This window comes from Onychostruthus taczanowskii, unplaced genomic scaffold (genome assembly GCF_017590055.1).
Source record: "Onychostruthus taczanowskii isolate IOZ18803 unplaced genomic scaffold, ASM1759005v1 scaffold13, whole genome shotgun sequence".
Lineage (NCBI taxonomy): Eukaryota > Metazoa > Chordata > Aves > Passeriformes > Passeridae > Onychostruthus > Onychostruthus taczanowskii.
The window spans coordinates 7,752,707-7,773,277 of record NW_024498462.1 but is presented as its reverse complement, the minus strand read 5'-3'; the positions used below and the strand labels follow the sequence as shown (position 1 = coordinate 7,773,277).

The following is a 20,571-nucleotide window of genomic DNA, read 5'->3' as shown; positions in this document are numbered from 1 at the left end:
GCGACAACAGAGGGAGAGCAGTGCGGCAGCGTGCGGCCGTGGGATGCTCCCGTCGCTGCACAGCCCTGCGGCCCGGGGCGGTGCTGCCCAGGTGGCGGGGCCGGGCCGCCCCTCCCGCCTGGCTCGGATTACCTGGGCGGGCCGGCCCGGCCTGTCCCGTCTCGTCACGCCGCCCTTCCCGGCTGGTCCGGCCCCTTGACGGGAAGTGGGAGCGAAGGGCCGCGCCGGGGCGGCCGAGCCATGGCTGTGCCCGCCGCAGCTCCGCTGCCCTGCGCGCTCCTCCTCGCCGTCTGCTGGGTGGTGGTCGCGGGGACAGCGGCAGGTAGGAGCGGGCAGGGCGGCGGGGAGCGGGGCCGGGGCGGCGGGGCTCGGGAGCGGCTGCCGGCTGCGCTCCGTGCCCGCAGGCGCGGTGCCGGCGCTGGCGCGGCCGCTCCGGGCTCTCCTCGTGCGTGGGTCGGGTCGGGCGGCTCGGCCGTGGCTCCGCGCACACGCGGGCATGGATGTAAGGGAAATGCGGGCATGGATGTAAGGGAAATGCGGGCATGGATGTAAGGGAAATGCGGGCATGGATGTAAGGGAAATGCTTTCATTTTGTAGTAGGAATCGCCCGAAGCTCGTCAGCCGTGTGCGAGGCAGCGCCGGCTGCGCGTTCTGCTCTGCCACTTTACCGGGAGCGGGGATGCTGAAAATCTGCTCTCCCCTTTCAGTAAGGCAGCTCTTGGCAGGGTCGGCAGAAATGTTTTAAGCTCCATCTTCGTTTCCCGGGACAGTTTTTGCCTTAAATCCCCCAGCAGACTCCCCCGCCCTCCTGCCGGTGCCCGCGTCTTGCGGCGGTGCGGGAGCGGCTCCGCCGTGTGCGGGCACGCAGAGCCTCCCTCGCTCTTCCTTCGGTATTCCCGATTTTGGAAATACGAATGTTTAGGTTTAGGAAACATGCGTGCGCGTCTGTGAGGACTTAATAAGGACCGGGGCTTGAAGGTTTATTCTCTGCTCATGTTATCCAAAACCCCAGCTATACACATTAACGAGATGTTATTTTTCTCAACTATCTGCAATTCAGTTTATCACTGTGAAATCAACTTTCAAAAAATGCAGGTGAACAAAATAAAAATATGATGAGTTTTTTACTACTTTACAACACTCTCACGTGATACTTGAAGCGAAGGACTTGCTGATGTTTCCTCGTTAGGGCTTTTAGAAATAATGTTTTCTATGTCTCACGTAATCTCTGCTGGCTACTGCTGTTCTTCTTTTCTTAGAAGCACCACCATGGTTTTGCATTTTAGCAGTGAAATAACGGCTTGCCTACGTTTTGTGGTTGGTCATCAAGTTGTTCTGCAAAATTGCTATAGATATTTCAATAACGAGAGCATGAGACTATATTTTACACAGACAAAAGTATGAGATTGGCTTAATCTATGAATAAAAGCTGAATAAAAAACATTAAAACACGAGCTTCAGAATTCTGTACATTATTCGAAAACCTACTAGATTTAAACTTTTTACGCTAATACGATTTACTGATTAATTTATCAGCTGTAAATATTAGCATTTCTTTGTGTGGCTAGTAATCTACAAACTTAAGTGCAATGGCTTCTAATCAAACCTTTTAGAAGAAAATGTTTAGAATGTTTAGAGTAGAAATTAGGGATGGCATTTTTTAATGGTTTGTGGCTATTGTAGGTAAAAGCTCAATCATGACAAGATGAAATGTTTGGAGCTGTGTACTCTTGTTGATTTTTTTTTTCTTAATATGATCAAAAGGACTCAGTATTTGCAAACTTAATGTCCCAAGGCTGTTCCTAAAGCCCATCCTGTGTTTTTGTTAGTGGAAGAGGTAATAGGCAAAGATGTTCTTGCTACCTTCAGTTTTCTCACTGGAGACTGTATTTTTGCAAGAACAAAAATTCTCTCTTTCTGCTCAAACAAAATTCCCAAAAATTGTATGTATTCAAACAAATTAAGCATATTCAAACTAAATCAGTGAATCTTTGTAATTTTTCTCATTATCTATGCAAACACATGGATTATAATGATGCCTGATCTCTACCATTGCCTGTCCTTGAACTATGCAAAGGTCTGAGGGAGCTCCAGAAGTTTGATGAATTCCCTTCAATATTTAGCTACTCTGACTTTCAGGAAATGTAAAATAGTGGTGTCATGGACACTTTGAGCAGAACTCTTGCTCAAGGAAGCTCTTTTGGTTCTCTATCTTCCCTCTCCCTTGTGCTAACAGAAGGAAACAAGGCTGCACTGTGACCTGGATGGGAAAACTGATCTTGATGGAATTATTCTGCCCTTTTCCTATGAGCTCTCTTGAATGTTGGGATGAGCTCTCTTGAATGTTGAGCTTGGTTCCCTTGGACAGCAAGACCTGCAGAATGAGCTGATATATGTTTGAAGGGTTTGTGAAACTATTGAGTAACAAGGGTACACTCTGTCCACAGACTAACAAGTGGCAGTGGCTCAGTGATGATACCTGGAGATACCCTGAGAAACAGCCTCACTGGGCTTCTGCTTCAACATCTTCTCATAGTTCATATTAGAGTAGCCCTTTAAAATTCACTTTTCCTTTCTTAGGGAATTCCCAGTTGGTGATGTTTTTCAGAATTGATGTCTGACATGTACTTTACTTTTTCCTGGAAGTTTGCCATTTCCTGTCATATTTCCCTTCTTTGTTTTCTAATATGATCTTCAAGCTTTGTGATGGATCTTGAGTAGGCATCGACTCAGTGCACAAGATAAGGAAGGGTCAATGCACAAATGGATTTATCGCTGCGACCGTTTCTGAGTCATGGCCCTGCTCTGCTTCTCATTGGCCTTTGAGGGGGTAAAAAATGGACCACTGAAGCATGGCAGCAGTAAATTACCACTTGTCCCACACAGGTTTTGCTCGCTGTGCCAGAACATAGCATTATATTTTTAATAGGTAATTGAGAAAGTGATGTGGTTTCCTTGTTGTTTTTTAACATTCTTGCATTTGCAGTCTTTGCTTTGCAAGATGTAATCACTTGTCTTTTCAAGGATTTCTCTTTAAAGCTATGCTGGTGGATAACTTTTGGGGAGAACACAGTATTAATTGCTCCACAAAATGTATATGCTGCTTTTACTAAAGTTTCAGCATGTGATTCAACTTCCTTGAACATGCAAAAGCTCGAGTACCACAACCACTGTGTTGTTGCAGGCTACAATTTCTTAAAAAATACTTTTCAGTTAATTTGTGCATATTTAAATTATTTATGAGTTGAGGTAACACTTTGTGTTGAGAAACACTTTAGGGGGCAGTACCTTTTCTGATAGAAAATGCGAGCTGATGAAGCTGAGAAGTTATTTGTGTTCTTTTCTGTCAGAGAGTTAAAAATCTGCCAGTATTGCTAATGGTAAAGTGTGGGCCAACAGGATTGTTACACTGGTAACGCCTTTCTTCCAGGAGCAAAAGTTCTTCCATCTCCATCCAACTTGGACTATTCATTTGCCCATATCTGTACTCTGAACTGGACATGGAACCCCCCAGAGAACGTCAGCAGTAGCTGCAACCTGGAGTACTCCAGTGACATCGTCATCAATGGGGTTCCTGAGGACAGAAGAGTAAGTACATCACCTCTTTGGGCTCTGTGTTCCAGTAAATGTCTTAGTGTTAAAAAACTCCGTGTGGGAGAGCATATGCACATGTATAAATACAATTTTAACACAGCATTTCATTCTTATCGTGGGATCAAAACCTCAAAAGTGAATCATACCAGCTTATGGGATCTTCAGATCAGAAGAATCGGTCTGTTGCTCTCTGATAACTGAGTGCTGATGGTAACACAGAAGTACTGTAATAATAATGGGAAAAGTCTCGTTTCAGTCTTTGCTTGTGCAGCTTTCTAGAAAAATTAGATACAGGGCAGTCTACATGCTCAAGAATTTAATGGGAATTTGCAATTTGAATTTTTCTCCTTTACTTTGGACTCACTTTGAAGAGACATGCAGATTTCACTGTAGTTTGACAGTATTGCATGTTTTGGAGGTAATGCAAAGAATTAACATTCCCCCATTTACCTTTTCCCTGCGATTACAATTATTTATGGGAGGGTTGTGTTTTGAAGACAATATGGTGCATGTTTGTTGCCTGGAACAGAAGTATGTAATTCATTTGTTTTGGGCTTTCATTTTCTGTGTTAGATGGTTTGCAGCCCAGATGTGCTCCTTGCTGTGGGTTAGCTGCTCTTTGAACAGGGCATTGCCGTGGTGCCCATTGCTGTGAGCTGTAGGACAAGTTTTTTTACAATTTATTGCCAGTAAGAAAATAAATTCGTTATTCCAAACTCTGGGAGTTTGAAGGCTTTGGTAGATGCCAGCTGTGGGGGAGGCAGTGCTGCTATTTCAGATATGGTTACAATTGATATGATGCCTCTTGAAGGAGTCTGTTGTTGAGCCCTGTTACAGTCTTACAGCCTGATGCTTACATTGGCCTCTTCATGCTAACCACTGCATTTTTTCTCACAGCTCCAGGATATCCTGGACAAGAGTAGGGATGTGGTTTGGCCAGTTTGGATGGAGCCTTGAGCAACCTGTTCTAGTGGAACGCAGGAACCCACAGCGAGGGGGTTGGAACTGGATGGTCTTTAAGCTCCCTTCCAGCCCAAAGCATTTTGTAATTCTGTGACTCTGGGTTTTGCAAACAGCTGAGCTGATTTAATGTTGCACCTAAAAGTGTGATGTTTCATTTTGACACTAATGACCTCTAATAATCTTCGCTGGACCTTTAGATGAGCCAGTTGAACCTGCTAACACAACAGAAACCTATTTACCTGTTTTGATTGATTCATTAACAAATCAACAAGTAGAACGTCTCCTTGGTTGAAGAGCTAAGTTTGTGGAAGGGTCTGATAGATAGTAAGGTCATCAGCAGTGAAAGAACTGAGGGTCAGCAGTTTCACAGGACAGGATGATACAGACTGTACATCTTGCTGCATCTTTTTGCTCACGGAATCTGTTGGAGGTTAGGATTTTTTCTTTCTATTTTTTTTTTTTAAGGAAATTTTCTCCCATTTGTTGCTAGAGATGATAACAACTGGTGCTAAAGAGAGACAAAAGAAGTGGCCAAGGTGGGATGAAGGGGTGCAGCTGGCTGCAGCCCCTTAGCTGGGGGGTTTTCTTTTGGGAAGGGCAGAGATACTTTGACATTTTGGCTCAGGGTGAGGTGCTGGGCTTGGCTCAGAGCTCTCTATCACTCCTGGGTCACAGGCTGTGGTTACTGTGGGAAGAATTCCCCACCACTGGGGAGTCTCGTCTCCCACTGTTTTCTCCTACTGTGGGTGAGGCTGTGCTCGTGGGAGCAGCCATTGAACTGGGGACCTGTTAACACCCGATCTCTCAGGAAGGGACCCTGACCATCTACTCAGGTGCCTCAGGAAAACCCAGGACCCTGAGCCCCGTTCCCCTCTGAGGGAGCCTCTCCTGGCTGTGTTCATGGGCCGGGCTGCTGCTGTCCAGCCCCGCCGTTCCTCTGCCACTGCTCCGGGTGTTTCACTGCGCTGTAACCCCACAGCCTGCCCAACAGGACACCCCGCGGCTACGGCTGCAGAGTTTCTGCTACATTTAATTTATTACTGCGGCATTTTGCTCATCTCTGCCCTTCCAGCTTGCTTCTTCTGCGGTTCCTACTGCAGCTCCTTTTGCCATCCAGAGGGGCACTGACAGTGGCTGTTCCTGAGCTTTGCACAAGAAGCCGCTTTTCTCTCTCTCCCGCCGGCCCGCCCGCCATCAGCGCGTGAGGGAGACGCGGCCGAGCTGGCGGCACAGCGCCCCCTGCAGGCGCGGGGAAGCATCGCCCCCGCCCGGCCGGGAGCCAGCAGCGCCCCTGCTGGCCGTGCCTGGAACTGCAGCCAAGGCAGGCTGGGCCGGGGCTGTGCTCTGCCCGCTGGGGCTGCCGGCGTTTGCAGGGTCACACACATGCTGGCAAAGAACTGCTGTTCTTTTCTCATGTCTTTGCCTGAAAGCCCCGTTATTTTGGAGTTAGAAAATGTGGGCCCCTTTCCCACCAAATTATTCTATCCCACCTTCCTTGCCAGACACCTGTCTTTTAAACCCACACAAACCTAATCTGTACATTTGTTTACCCTCTCATTAGTGCCAATGTTTATTATTTCTGTATATGAGTGGTTACAGCATTCTTTGGCCATAACAGATATAAAAGCCATAAAGATATTTGTTTCGTACCCAGTTTCCAGTTAAATAAAAAGTATCCTCCTAGGCCAACAAAAGATGCTCAAGAAAGTGTGTGATAAAAGGGTGAGCCTTTTTCTCGTACAAACATACTTGAAATGGAAAATCGTGAGATACTTGGGCTTGATGTGGTGTCACTGCTTTTAATAGCCATTTATGGGTTTGTTTTGGTAGGTTTTTCTTTTGCTCCTTAAATCATCCAAACTCATCTCACTGCTTTTTGGTTGCATCTTAAAATGTTCTTCATTTTGTTGGTCATGCCCTCATGTGCACACACATAGAAAGGAGAAAGTCAGATCTGTAAGTGCCTGTTAATACCACTGTAGTATAAACAAGCTTATTTTGTATTATCCATGAAGACTTTTTCTAGGATCATTTTCCCCCTTGTTATACTTACTTCTTGATCTCTGTGTAGCCTTTGCTTGGGTCTGTAGGTCACAGGGATGGGAGTAGTTTTTCTTTGTGAGTTCTGGTTGTGCCTGAGAAAGAAAAAAGCAAAGCCAAGCGACGCTGAGGCTTCGCGCATAGTCAGACACTGGTTTCCTTTGGCTTTGAGCTGTAGTCTTACTGAAGGGCTGTAATTTATCCTTACACTGGCAGGAATTCCCATGTATCTGAGATAATATGACAAATGTTTTGGTTTTCTTCCCCCATCTAAACCCAGGAGTGGAGCAAGAGCCGCTTCCGTGTGACGGACGCGCACTTGAATGAGGAAATGCGCCTCAGAGTGAGAAGTGAATGCAAGAATGACAGCACCAGTGAGCCCAGCCCCTGGGTGGAGACCTCCCTTCTGCCAAAAGGTGATGCCAGCAGTGGCCAGACCCCTCTTGGCCTGAGGAGACATGGCTTTTTCTCCTCTCTTTCAAGAAGAAATCATGAAATGCATCATAGAGAAACACCAGATACAAGGGCTGGTTTTATTGATAGAGCTTAAACAGAATGATTATACCACCTTTAAACAGAACTGGGGTCTTCTGATGCTTGAAGTCTTCTGGGCATGCTGTAAGATTGAAGTCCTCTTCCAAAACAGCAGTGTAGTTCCTGTACTTGTCTTCTGCCTCCTTTGAGCCCTTCTTTCTGAAGGGCTGTAATATATCCTTATGCTGGAAGGAATTCCCATGCCTCTGAGATGGTATGACAAATGTTTTGGTTTTCTTCCCCCCACCTAAACCCAGGAATGGAGTATGAGCTGCTTTGGTTTTGGTGGTTGTGGCATTAGAGATAGCTCTGATGCCATTAAGCCTGCTGCCTTCATGACTAACATCTAAGTCAGTTTATTTTTTATGATTTTTCTGTATAAACAGAAGCCCATAAAATAACTCTAATTGTCTGTGTAGGAGGGAGGAATGTAGTAAATTTAATAACTTGTTGAATAAATTGCTTAAATAAATGCACTAGGGTTCTGTCTTCTTCAAGAGATGAGTGAGGTCTACAAAGCATAGCAAAATGAATGGAGAAAAAGTATTTTTTGTTTCTTGGCATGCAGAAGTATGGGGTCCACAGCAAGACTCCTCAAAGTCTGTTAGGAAGCAGACTTTGAGGAGTAAGGTATTTTGCTGAATACTTGAAGTTAGGATGTACATCAAGAAAACGAGCCTCTTTCCTAAAAGTCTGTCTTAACCCAGGAGCATGACTTGATGTGGATGAAAACCACATGTGGCTGGGAGAATAAGAGACTTTATCAAGCCTGTGTGTGTGTCTGCCAGGAGGGCCCTGGAAAATCAGGGAAGCAGATCATTAGGACAACATGTACTAAACAGGCTGGGGCTTTTAAAAGTGTGTTTGCAGATGAAATATTTTTATATACTTCTTGGAATAGGAAAATCTGTTTCATTTCCCTATACTTTTAGTTGCTGCTTCAGGGAGAATGCAAGCTGGACTTTCAAAGTAGATCTGCATTTAATACGGGTTTAGTTTTTAGTTCATGGAGATGTTGCTACTTGTCAGAAGGAAAAGGTATCCAATGCAATGTAATATGGTAATGCAGTCTAAAGAACTCGTACAGAAATGCAAGACTGAATATGGAAGACTTTATTCCATAATTGCTCTGCCTGGGTGATCCATTGACTTATTCACAATTGCTAAGTACTCATTTATATTGATGTGACTTAAGTTTCCAAATGTTACATTTTGAGGTCTAAAGGTATGCGGGTCTCCATTAAAAAGTCAACTTACCTAGTGTTGCTTTTGTCAGTATTTAAGACTCAGAGGTATTTTCTCATATTATAAATACAAAGCAGCTAATACTGTGTCTGGAGAAGCTAAAAATAGTCAGCCTTTAATTATGGTTGACACTGATAGCTGTAAAAGCATTTAGCTTTGTTATAGTTTTCCCTGCAATTACCAGCTACTTTGACTTATTTTTAAAGTACCTGTAGATTAATAGAAATAAATGTTTTCCTGACTCAATACCTTGTCCTTAGCATCCGGTACTCTAAGTAGCAATTAAGCCACGGTGAGCTCTGGGATGTGCTGTTGTGATTGGCTTGCCTCTGGAAGTTACTCTGCTGAGATTTCAGCCACTGCAAGCTCTAAGCAGCTGGAATTGGTTTGTTGTGCTGAACAGGCAGTGTAGTCTGGGAGGTAACCAACCCATTTCTGCCTTCCAGTTTCAGTTATGTAAAATGAAATCTTCTGCTTCTGGAAACAGCAGAGAAAACTTGGACAAAATAAACCTTAGAGAACATTTCCAACTTGCCTTGCAGGTATTCCAGGTACTGCTGCTGTTGACTTGGGCTGTGTTTGGCACAATTTGGAGTACATGGCTTGTACCTGGCGTCGTGGGGAGAACGCAAGCAGCGACACCAACTACACTTTGTTCTACTGGTTCGTGGGAGATTTGTGTTCTCAGCTCTGAAGTGCTCCAGGACTAATCTTTAGTTTTGCATGACACATTCCGCTTGTCTGCTTCCTGTTGCTTATAAAATTCCCAGGGCATTGTGTCCAAGTTACTGCTCAGCCCCATCCAACAGAAAACTTCACCACTGGAGGGGTCAGAAGCTGCTATGGCCAAGACTTTTTGGGAAGCTGATAAAACTGTTTTGTGTCTGCTTTTGTAGCCCAATTAACACAGCTGCTGTTGCTTTCTATATTTTTCTGTTTGGGCACTTGATTCAAAGAGAGAATAATTAAGAACTAAGCTAGACCAATGTATTAGTTGCTTTCTTTGCAGCCTAACAAAACAGGATGTTTAAGTTAGGATTACCACAATGTATGTGTCAGCTCATAAACCATTGGGAAATGGTATGAAAGCATTAATAACTCTTAGCAGAACTTCTGTTTGCATCTTCAATGATGTAAATAACTGATTCACCTTTAAAGCTACGAAGGACATCTTTTTATCATCATCATCCCCTCTGGCCACTGGACAGCCATAAATGGTGTCTTGTTCCAAAGGAGGAGACTTGTGTGAGCCAGGTCTTGGCATTGGTAGCTGTACATGCTGATCTATGCATACCTCTGCACTTTGATGGGGCTTGTGAAATGCCAGATTGCGTTAGCTTCTGTAGAAATAGTGGAGTTTTCTTTTCGAAAGCCCATGTTGTATTTTAAATCAGCTTTCTGTTTGATTTGAGCTAATTGCATAAACTTTTTGCTCTTCTTCTCCTGTGGCAGTCTTGAAGGCCAGCTGTGCAGTTCAGGGCATTTGGGCAGCAAACAGCACAAATCTTGCTGCTTTCATTAAATGTGAGGGCAGTATTTGTTCCCTGTCTAGGCTGCTGCTCAAACTTTTTCTTTGGTATAAGAACAGGACCAATGCAGGGTTGATGATCTGAATTTCTGGGTATAGGGATACTTACTGGAATAATGCTTTAGATTTGAGCTATGTATTTTCAATTTGGCCTTACTTTTAATAGAAGATGTAGGTGCAGTGACTTCCAAGTGTTTTAATTCATGCTGCTTTGAAAGAATAATACTTTATAGATTTTAAATCAAAAAAACTAAAAAACACTTCAATTTTAGGCTGGAAGTTACATTTTCCACAATGCCAGTGAGGTGGGGTATTTTGTTTTGTTTTCCTGGGAGGAAAGGCTAGTGGTGTATTTTCATTGAGACTTGGGCAAAAAAGAGAAGCAAGGAAGAAGTTTGTCTTCCTAACTTCTCTATTATTGAAAGGGAATACTGACATTTTGAAAATCAAATCAGGTAAATAGGTAAAACTCAACTGTCTCAAAGCTGTGATACTTGAGGCAGAGCTAAAGAAAATTGATCAGCTTGTTCTATCACAGAGATGAAATTCTGCTGACAAGAAGTGGTCCAAATTGGTATGTTTTCTAAATATTCTTTACTCCTTGGAATTGTTCTCCCATGTGGAAAATGTGAACCAAAGCTGACAGCAGTTGTTCTTTTTGATATAAAGCAAGCCTGCTTCTCTTTCTGCTCCTTGGCACTCTTCACAAAAACAATGCTCTTTCTAAAGCTTGAGATAAATTAGAGGCTGCTTACTTTGCTTAGCTTTACTTTTTTTATGTGCTATAGCATAGCTTTAATGCAATATCAGTCTTTAGAATTTGTAATACACATTTATAAACAAGCCTTCCCCTTGCTGTCCTTTTCTTCTGAAGTTTACAAGAATGATTTATTCCTCTAGGTTTGATGGCTTGGAAAACGCTAAGGGCTGTAGCAGCTCCTCTGTAGACCAAGGAATCTTTGAATGCATTTTCAATCTTACCTTCCCAAAAGACAGGAGAACTTATCCTGCTATAAGTATTTTGATTAGAGGAGATTCTGAAGAAGTTAGGCCTGTGTGTGCAAGTAAAAATCCTACCACCCTTGGTAAGTTTAACATCACATCATACAAATATAATGAAAATGAGAAATTTGGTAGTATATTGTTGTGTTTGAGAAACTTCATAAAGTATGGATGAGACAATGAGACTAGATGCTCCCTTCTACTGACCTTTGATTTGAAATTATATAGACAAGAGTTTGTTTTCTGTGGGATGGGTGTCTGGGAGGAAGGGGAGGGGTAATTTTCTATTAATTTCTACTCATTCTTTAGTTGGATTTCCTCTTTTTTTGACTTACTGGTGCTAACTTCTTCCTCTTTCTCTTAATCTGCTGTAAGTGTAGTATTCTGCAATACAGGACTGAACAATTTTTGTAAGCAGTGAAACAGACTTTTAAACTAATTATTCCATTTTGCATTTCAGTAAAACCTACCACACCAAGACAATTGACATTGTCAAAGACTAATGACAGAATTGATGTAAAATGGAGTGAATCAGAAACATTTCCAAAAAGTTGTTTAAACTATGAAGTTAAATATTGCAATGGGGATTTGGACAATGGTCAGATCATTGCAGTAAGTTTTCATTGCTTTTTTTCCTTTTTTTTCCTGTGAATCTTTTGTAATATTTGTGGTTGAAAGTGAGCAGTTGCATGTGACTGGGTTGGGTGGCAGAGCTGGAAGTGCTGTGTGAGTGTAGGATTTTTCTCTCATACTGTAGGTTTATGTTAGTAAAAGCTGTACATCAAAATTCATGCAAGTCTTATGAATCCTTCCCATCATTTGTTAGGACAATTTGTGAGTGTCTAAGAACAGTCTGATAAAGAGGGATTTACTAAACTATCAGGAAATGGTGCCTGTCTGCTTCTCAGGCTTATGGGCTTTGTGTTTTGGTGTTGGGTTTTCCTGCTGTTGGCCTCTGGCCATGTGGCAGCTTTGGACTTGAATGCTGTGACCTGATTGCCCTAAAGAAAAATCAGCTGCTGGTGCACACAAGGACAGAGAATCTCACAGAGAAAAGCAAGGGGATAAAGACTGAGGATGGAGGGGAAGAAAGAGGGTGCACCCTCAGGTACACTGATTTTAGTGTGCACATAAAAACCATTGAGTTTAGTGTCTGGATGGACTCGTGCCACATGTCCATAGCCAAACTGAATGTACTGTTTGCTCAGAATGATAAAAACAGCATGATAAATTTCAAAGTGAGTGGCAGTCTTCTCCTGTGGGGCATGTTTAGTTGTTTATGCCAAACTCGAATGCTAGCAACACTACATTCCCCAGGAAAGTGGTATTTTGGATAAAAAATAAGCGCAGTTAGGTCCTATCTAGTGTGTGCTCTTCTTTGTAGAGGCATCACAGAACACTTTGGTATGGCTGGTTATGCTGCCCTGACAAGAAGGGACGGTAAATCACAGATGTTTCTCAGAAAAAGGAAAAAAAAAATTAGAAAGGCACCGTTCCAAATGCAAAGTCTTAGTTTAATCATTGATGCCAAATGCTGCATGATAGATGTAGCAGTGAATGAGATTAAATCTTAGCTTTGGAATGTGCATTTAGGCCTTCTGTGCTTGTTAAATTCCACTATGCCCTATGTTTAATGAGGTTTCATAGTCATAAAAAGGTCTTCCATCAAAACATTCAGAATACATTAGCTGCACAATGTAAATAGTCCTGGAAGTGGCTGAGAATACAGTGCTAATTGAACAAAGCAAATTGCCTTTTCTTTTTTGCCTTAGTCTGAAGTGAATTCTGTGTCAATTGCTGGCACTGATCCTAACAGCAAGTACACCTTCAAAGTGAGAGCAAAGCCAAAGCGGGAGTGTTACAACAGCCACCTCCAAAGCGACTGGAGCGAGGAAAAGAGCATTGGTGAGACGCTTGCCCTGCTTTGTGTTGCACTCTACTCTTCATCTGTTAAGGCATTTAAAACCTTTCTCTCTGCTAAATAAATGGGAGTCAGAGATCATCTCCTTATGTACCTATTTGGGTGAAAAGAGGGCAGAAGGGCTCTAGTCCCTCAGCAGCACCACCAGTCCCAGCCTGAGCTGCTGTTTCGTGGTGCCATTTGTGGAGCTATGCAAAGTCCAGTGTAGCCAGTTTTTCAGCCCTGAGTCTTGCTCATTTGCATTTCCTTGCCAAACACATCTACATTATAATCCCATCTTTGGAAAACAAGACTGTCCTTGCCTACAAAAGCGCTAGAAAAAGCACTGAGTCTATGAAAAAATTGGAGAATTAACTATTTTGTTGTCATTATTCCTAAAAAGCCTCTCAAAATGTCCATAAGTTTCTGCAATTTCTGTTTTCCAGGTGAGAAGAGAGATTCTACAATCTATTTTGTTTTAATAATTACCATTCCATTAATAGTAGCAGTATCTACAATAATTCTACTGGTTTATCTAAAAAGGTAAATATTGATCTCCTTACATTTGCTGCTATCTTTGTCAAGATGAAAGTTATTTAGAATCTGTCTGTGTCAATGTTACCCTTGTGTTTTGGGGAGTAAAAATAAGAAATGAGTACAGTTGTACAGAAAACGAAGGCTGGCCAGTGATGACAAAGTTGACTCCACACATTTTCTTGACTGTATCCAAACATGATTTCGACATGTTTAAATGATTTTTTAATTAATATATCTTTAATCTAAATATTTTCTTTTTAACTTCATGAAGGTTGAAGATATTAATTCTTCCACCAATTCCAGACCCTAGAGAAATTCTTAAGCGCATGTTTGGAGAGCAGAACGAGGATTCCCAGGTTAGTTAAGAAGCTGATAGGTCAACAAATCTATTGAACTGGGATCTCTAGGCTTGCAGTTTTGTTTTTCCTATGTCTGTCTTATAACTAACTGTGTATAAGTAATTATATCATATGAAGATTAAGTATTTTACAATACTAGGAATTGTTCAGAAACAATTACTCAAAACTTAGATTTCCTTCCCCACCCCCCCAACTGTATGTACTTTTCTAGTTAGATTAATAGAATTGCATTATTCTGTTACTCCAGTCCCTTAAATTTTTTTCAGGTTGGGGTTTTTTGGGCGGCAATTTTCTGATTGTCAGGCTTCTTTTGCTGTGTGGGTTTTGGTTTGAGGATTGTTGGTTTTGTTTTTGCAATTCCATTAAGTGACTTCTACTGAACATTCATGTCTTTCTGCTACTTAATCATATTTATGATGCTGAATTAAGCTGTTTGTGTTTGGCTTCCAGAAACTAACATTGTTAGCACTCTCACATTTATCATAGTCTGTCAGCTAGGAAGTAAATTAGACATACAGCTTCTTGTTGACGAAAGAACAAAACCAGCTATAGTTGTTTCAGGCACTGGTTGATGAAAGACTTGCAGTGGTGCCTTATTTTGGGGAAAATAAACATAATACCCATTAAGGAAACATTTCTAAATAAATCTCCCTTTGTAAAAATTCAAAGAGAAATACACTGACAAGCCATAATTCAAACCTTGACATGAATGTTGTTCTCCCAGATGGGACTCTTGGCCACTGTGGCAGCTGTTACACTTTGTTGTGCTTTCACAAGTGTTTTGCTACTGCCCCAAGTAATTTTCTCTGTGTGCTCAGTGAAAACTCTACAAAGTGTGCTCGTGCTCAGCTCTCCATCCTCTTGCCTGAGCTTCACCCTTTGGTTGTAGCTGGAAGCACCCTTAAAGTGGGGACCAACTTCATCTCTAGAGGACATCTCTTCTGTCAGCCAGGCCTAAGCCATGGCTCTGAAAAGCACAGTTTGTTGCTCAGCTACTTTGGCTTCCCACCATAACACAAGGTCTATGTTGTGGAACAGGGGTCTGTCTTACTGGGGTGAAAAAGCAACCCTTGCCACGAGGAGACACTGTTAAAAATGTTGTTCCTCTCTTTCAGAGCTCTGCAAAGGATGATCCCACAAATGCTTTTGACAGGTTAATTATAGAAGAAGAAATTCATTCTTTAATTTTAACAGAAACTTCAGAGAGCAGTAATCCTGAAAAAGAAAACAGGTAGACTCTGCTTTATCAGTGAAAGAGGAGGAGGCTGATCCTGCTCCTGTACCTCAGGTGACTGTCGATGTGAAGAGGCCTGTGAGGCACTGGCCAGCTCTGACTCACTGGCTCCTCCTCTGAAGATGCATCACAAACAGTGGCTGTTCTTCCATCTCTGCCAGAAATCCTCATCTGAGCTCAGTCAAGATGAGCATGTATGTAATTCCACGGGACTACATTGTGGGTTCCCTGCTCTGGCTTCAGCCAGCTCTGCCCTGTTACTCACCACTTGCACTTGTGTTTGTGCCTCACACCAGACTGTCAGGGTTTTTTGTTTTTTTTTTTGAGCAAGCACTGTGACTTCTCTGAAGTATTTGACTCTGTTTGCAGTAGGTAGGATGGGTCATTAGTGCTACAAGTGGAGCTGCTGCCAGGTGGGATGGCAGAGCATGGACTGCTTGTGGATAACCCTTTGTGTGCCTGGGCTGGGCACTCTCTAGAGGGCATTTAGGGACTGAGATCCTTGTGCTTCTGCCCATCAGCTGGGGCTTGGTCAAATCCCACCAAAGAGGGTATTTTTTAAATTTGAAAATGTGTATGAAAAGCCTCTGCTTTCCAGCTGGTGTTCAGAATATTCATAAAAAAGGCTTAGTTTTGTTATCCTGTCAGTTGCCTGTCCTCAGATGCCTTGCCTTCATGGACTTCTTGGGTTAATTATACTTTGTTTAAAATGAGAAATAGAATTTTTTTTTTACTTGTTCTGTGCAGTAGCAGATAACTGTACTGAGTCTCACCAGACTGTGATTCTACTTTGGCCATATTGGCCTGAAGACACCTGATTTTTAGCAGCTAAGTTGTCCTGAGCCTGTCCAGCAAAAATATGGATGCATGAGTCTAAAGAGCTGTGGTCAAACTGATTAGCAAATATTAAACCAACTAATTCAAAGGCTTCAAGACCCATCCTGCCAAACTGATGGATTTGTGGAAGAGGGGGTGACAACTTTGACCTGTTTTCTAAGAGATAAGTTTTATTCTTTCTGTAGTGATGAGACTCTGATTTGAGCTTCCCCTCTAGGACTTAGCAATGTAAAACAAGGTGCTGACTTGACTTTTTAAAAAAGATTTCTTCTATGTTTTACTGTAACAGTTTGACAGGTGTTTTTGTTGTTGTTTTGAGGGTTCTTTACCCAGGAAAGCTCAGCAGGTGTTTTCTGGACAACTGTGACGTTTTTCTGCTCTGCATTCTCAGCATTAGTTTCTGCCCTGTGCTGCAAGGGTGGTTACAGTGGTACCTTGATTGTGCTGGAGGAAGAAGATAGTGGAATGGAGAGGAAAGGATCCATGGAAGCCCTTTATGGTTAGTGCTCAGGGATTTCTTGCTCCTTCCAGATAAGTGTAGACATGTGAGACATGGGCAGTCTTAGCAGACTGGGAAGAGATCTCCTGATAGGCTTTCTAGGAGCAGACTTTATAGCTACTAACCTTTTACAGTTCATCCCTGTCTTCAAACTCCATTCAGTCAAAAAAGTGAAACTAAATGCTATTATGTTTAGAACATATTGTTCTGCAAGAAGTAGAATGAGTGCCACATGCTTATTAGCTATAAATGTGCATTTTTAATGCACTTATGTATTCCCTCCTTATCAATAAATCCAGTTATTTCCCCATTGTCCACTGAGCCTCTCAAATACAGTTTTTTCCATGTCTCTTATCCTCCTTGTGTTAGTGGTAGAAAGGGGAGGAGAAATGTAGCAGAACTAGCAGACCCCCTGTTAGCATATGCCTTTTACCTCCAATCAGGCTAAAAAAGCCCCAACATTATAGAAATTAGTGAATGGGACAAAATAAAAATAAAGCCTCAGGGATTTCAGTGAGGAAAAAACTCAGGTTATACAGTCAGCTAGTAGCACTCTCTGAAATTCTAGAGATTAAGGAATAGCATGAGGAAAACAGTAATTACATTCCTTGCTGAATTCATTCCCTCTGCAACATTGATGTCATTATAATGATAAATATTCCTTCAATCTACCTCATCTGGAATGTTACTCAACATAGACCACTAGACAGAAATGTATAGTTTCAAGATAAGTAAGCATAACAGTGTAATACAAAGTTTTGTAGCTTTCAGCGTAGCAATCTAGGAAAATTCAGTACTTACCCCTAAATTCTTTTGACTTTTATGCTGGTGTCTATGACAAAACCAAAATTTATTTGCTTTAAAAAAAAAAAACAACAAAAAACCCCAAACAAATTTGTAAAGCCATAGAATGAAAAAAAAAAAAGAAAAAGGATGGAAGGTGTTAGGCCAAAAGGAAGATTTAAATGGTAAGGATGGTTTAAGTCACTATATAGAAAGGTTTTGAATAACACTAGTTGACACTTCCTCATGGAATCAGTTGTTGAGCCTGTGTTTCAGCATGCAAAGCAAGTGTCTGAATATACTTTCACCTTCAATGTATTTTTTATTAAGATAAGAGGTTTTTTTAGCTTGAAATTATCCACATTTTGCTATGATTTATTTTTTTCTTCATTGCAGTTACTTGATCTGTAAATTTGTTCAAAGAGTGAATAAATGTGATTGAATTGTTTTCAGTGTAATGGCATGGCATTTTGTTCTTGGGTTGAGGAGATTGAACTGAGGCCAGAGAGATGGAGTTTTAATGAGGAACCATGTGTGAAGCATGCAGAACCCAGAGAAGAAAAGCTGAGTTGCTTTGCCCTCTTCCCTTTTAAGAGTGAACTTGGCCCTCACACCATTGTGGATGGAGTGCAGTGTCTGTGCTTTTGGCTGGGGTAGTGGAACAGAGATGGAGCTGAGCAAAAAGTTTGGGCTCTCACCCTCTGTACTCATTCTACTTTCTGACATTGGCGTGTTATTTTAACACTTAATAAACCATCAAACTGGAATTTGACTGAAATTGCTGCAGCCTCCCCCAGAGTATCTTCAGTGTTTTACATCTTTGTTAGCTGCTGAGGTTAATGAAAATGCCAGGTTGCTAAACTGCTGAAAGCCATCAACTTGCCATTTAGACACAAATATATTCAAGTGCCAAATAAACACATTAGTAATGGCTTCTTGGAAAGAGAGAGAGAATTCTTAGTTCCCTTCAGTGAGCAGATCATTCAAAATTAAGATATAAACCATGACATCAAAAGCAAGGCTTTCGTGTTTCTCTTTCACAATTCTACAGTTTTGATGGTAATAATGACTAACAATGATTTTAATCACTCCCCGTAAGTGACCTTTTCCTATTTTAATACATTCTGTTAAATAATCTAAGCAAGTTTTCTGTATTTGGCATCATTGAGAAATTGAACAATTCATTTCAGATTTTTTTGTTCATTTCTTTTCGGTTAAGGAATGACATGATACAGTTGAAAAGTTCTAGAGGAACACACTGAAGTGTAAGTAACAGTGTTTCATTGCTTACTGGGTAGAACTATTCACAGGTTGGGTATTTCCATTCACTGGAAAGTATTCAATAAACTTATTTCTGAGCTGGAACTTCAAATACTCAGAATTTCCTTTGATTTTTTTTTCATTATAAAAAAAAAAAATCAGAATTTTTTGTTTTGGAGGATTTTCCACTCACTCAAGCAAGAACAGGATGTAGGTGAGTAGGGGGTGGAAGTCCAGATATGGTCAGGATGCTGCAGAAACCTCCCTCCCTCCTTCCCACCCAATGCTGTGGTCAGGGAGCAGCTGAGATCTACAGGCCCAGGAACAGGCAAGGTGGGACTGGGAGGAGCAGTTCTGCTGGGTTACTGAAGGTTCATCAAGATAATCCCCAAATACTTCCGTTTTAAACAATATTTGCAAAATACGTTTTAGGGGAGCATTGCCAGCCGTAGAAATGTAGCTTCTAGACAACACTGAAAATCCAAATGCAAAACCAGAGTAAAATCTCTCTATTTGGATGAACTTCCTGCAAGCTGTCGACTCAAGGTGGTAGCAGGAGGCTCAGGTCACATGATGTAACAAAATCCACACTGTTACCACAGCAAAGCAATGTGGGTTTGGGTGGGTGGCACGGGGAAGAGAAACTTTCTTTCGGCTCCGGAAGCTCTGTCTCGGGTTTCTGACATGTAAGAGCCTGAAAGCTTGTTGATGACTTATGGGGGTTTTTTGGGGCTGGTTTTTTCAATCTGTTTTTCCAATATGCTGGTTAGGTTAATGGAATCCTTTCTCTTTGTTTGTAAACCTTGTGGTGTTTATCGCTGAAGGACCCCTTCTATGGCCATTCTCTGGTTATTGCTTAGTTTTCTGAAGATGATAGTAATTAATCTATCTAGTGGGGAAAGACAATTGCTGCTGCCACCACAGAGCTGAAAACCAGCCAGTGTACTCTAGAAATAGTCTCTGCTTCTTGTTTGGCTTTTGCTAAAATTCTGCAATTGTTTTGTTGACTCTTGCACAACGCAGCTACAAAAAGGTAACTTTCCAGTTAACCAGGACTTCTTGTAATCATGTTCTCAGCTTGTTATATCAATCAGTTTCCCTCTATTTAATTTGGCTCAAACAGCTAAACAAAATAGCAGCTTATTTTGGCTAACTGCATGATGAGACTAAAAGCTTTAGTGAGAAAGATGTTTTGTCATGCTCAGGCACTGTCACTTTTTGGAATCTCAAGCAAAATTTGCAAAGCTAGAGAGAATGTTAGGGGCAGCTTGAACCAGGAGTTAAGCTAAGCTAATGCTTTAAAAATCCCCAAATACTTCCGTCTTCTGTGCTAAAAAAAAAAAAAAACCAAACCAAAAAAAAAACCAAACCAAAAAAACAACAAACAAAAACCAAACCCAACTAAATATGTGCTCTGTGTTGGGAAAAATTAAGTTGTGCAATGGACATGCTGTCCTAGTGATCTAATGAAACTGGTATCAGCAATTTCTGCCTCGAAGTTCTCTATTCTGAAACACCACAACTGAGCTGTATTTAACACACTTAGCTATGTCATTGCCACTTCTTTACCTGCTCAGTTGTAGCAATATAACTGATTTTTTTTAAATGGCAGAGAGCACCAAAATTAGCCTGTTTTGCCTGCTGGAGGCTTTCTCCCTCCTGTACTTCAAAGCCTTTTAGCCTCTTTCTAGTTTCCTTTCTTCATGCAAAATGTCAGTGTGGAAACTTCTAAAATGCCAGCAAGGTACGCCTAAAAGGTGTGAAACTGCCTGGTCCTCCAAATGTCAAAATCAGCTACAGGGAAAGCTATTCAGGGTATGGCTATTTAGTTTATCACACTCTGTCATGTTCTAGGAGAATATTCAGCTGTAGACAACCTTGCCTACATTTCAAAACAAGGACTTTTTGAGCTTGGAGTAAAAATCCTGTTTCTAAATCCTTGGGACCACCAGGCCACTTTATTAGGTGTGTAACAGTAATTATTTTGTTTTGGGCTATATGGCAAATTATATTGATCATCCATTTATTAAAGCTTGGGTAGGGCTGGAAGAGTTGTCAGGGCATCCCTGCCATATTTTCTTCTTCTGAATGGTGGCAAGACACAGTGCTCTTGGTGATCTGCCAAACTTGTAAAAACTCTACTAGAGAGTCTCCCAATTATTTTGTCTCACTGCTGTTTTCTCCTTAATTCAAAACTCCTCCAACTGATCTGCTGATTTTTACTACAAATAAAGTTTTCTTTTTCTGTCCTCTCAC

At 41.7% G+C, this 20,571-nt stretch overlaps 1 protein-coding gene across 1 annotated transcript; it reads left to right on the top strand.

The window, feature by feature from the left end:
* Positions 1-47: 47 nt before the first annotated feature.
* Positions 48-17,397, top strand: IL13RA1 (interleukin 13 receptor subunit alpha 1). Its single transcript, XM_041396523.1, has 10 exons — positions 48-322; positions 3,431-3,588; positions 6,878-7,013; positions 8,919-9,039; positions 10,805-10,989; positions 11,367-11,518; positions 12,679-12,811; positions 13,253-13,349; positions 13,615-13,699; positions 14,818-17,397. Exons 1-10 carry the CDS (start codon positions 241-243, stop codon positions 14,935-14,937), a joined length of 1,269 nt encoding a protein of 422 aa, XP_041252457.1. The 5' UTR covers positions 48-240; the 3' UTR covers positions 14,938-17,397.
* The last annotated feature ends 3,174 nt before the right edge of the window (positions 17,398-20,571 follow it).

Coding starts and splice junctions, on each gene's coding strand:
- IL13RA1 (XM_041396523.1), top strand. CDS start 241: ATGGCTGTGCCCGCCGCAGCTCCGCTGCCCTGCGCGCTCCTCCTCGCC. Junction 12,812..13,252: donor GAGCGAGGAAAAGAGCATTG/GTGAGACGCTTG, acceptor TCTGTTTTCCAG/GTGAGAAGAGAGATTCTACA. Junction 13,350..13,614: donor CTACTGGTTTATCTAAAAAG/GTAAATATTGAT, acceptor AACTTCATGAAG/GTTGAAGATATTAATTCTTC.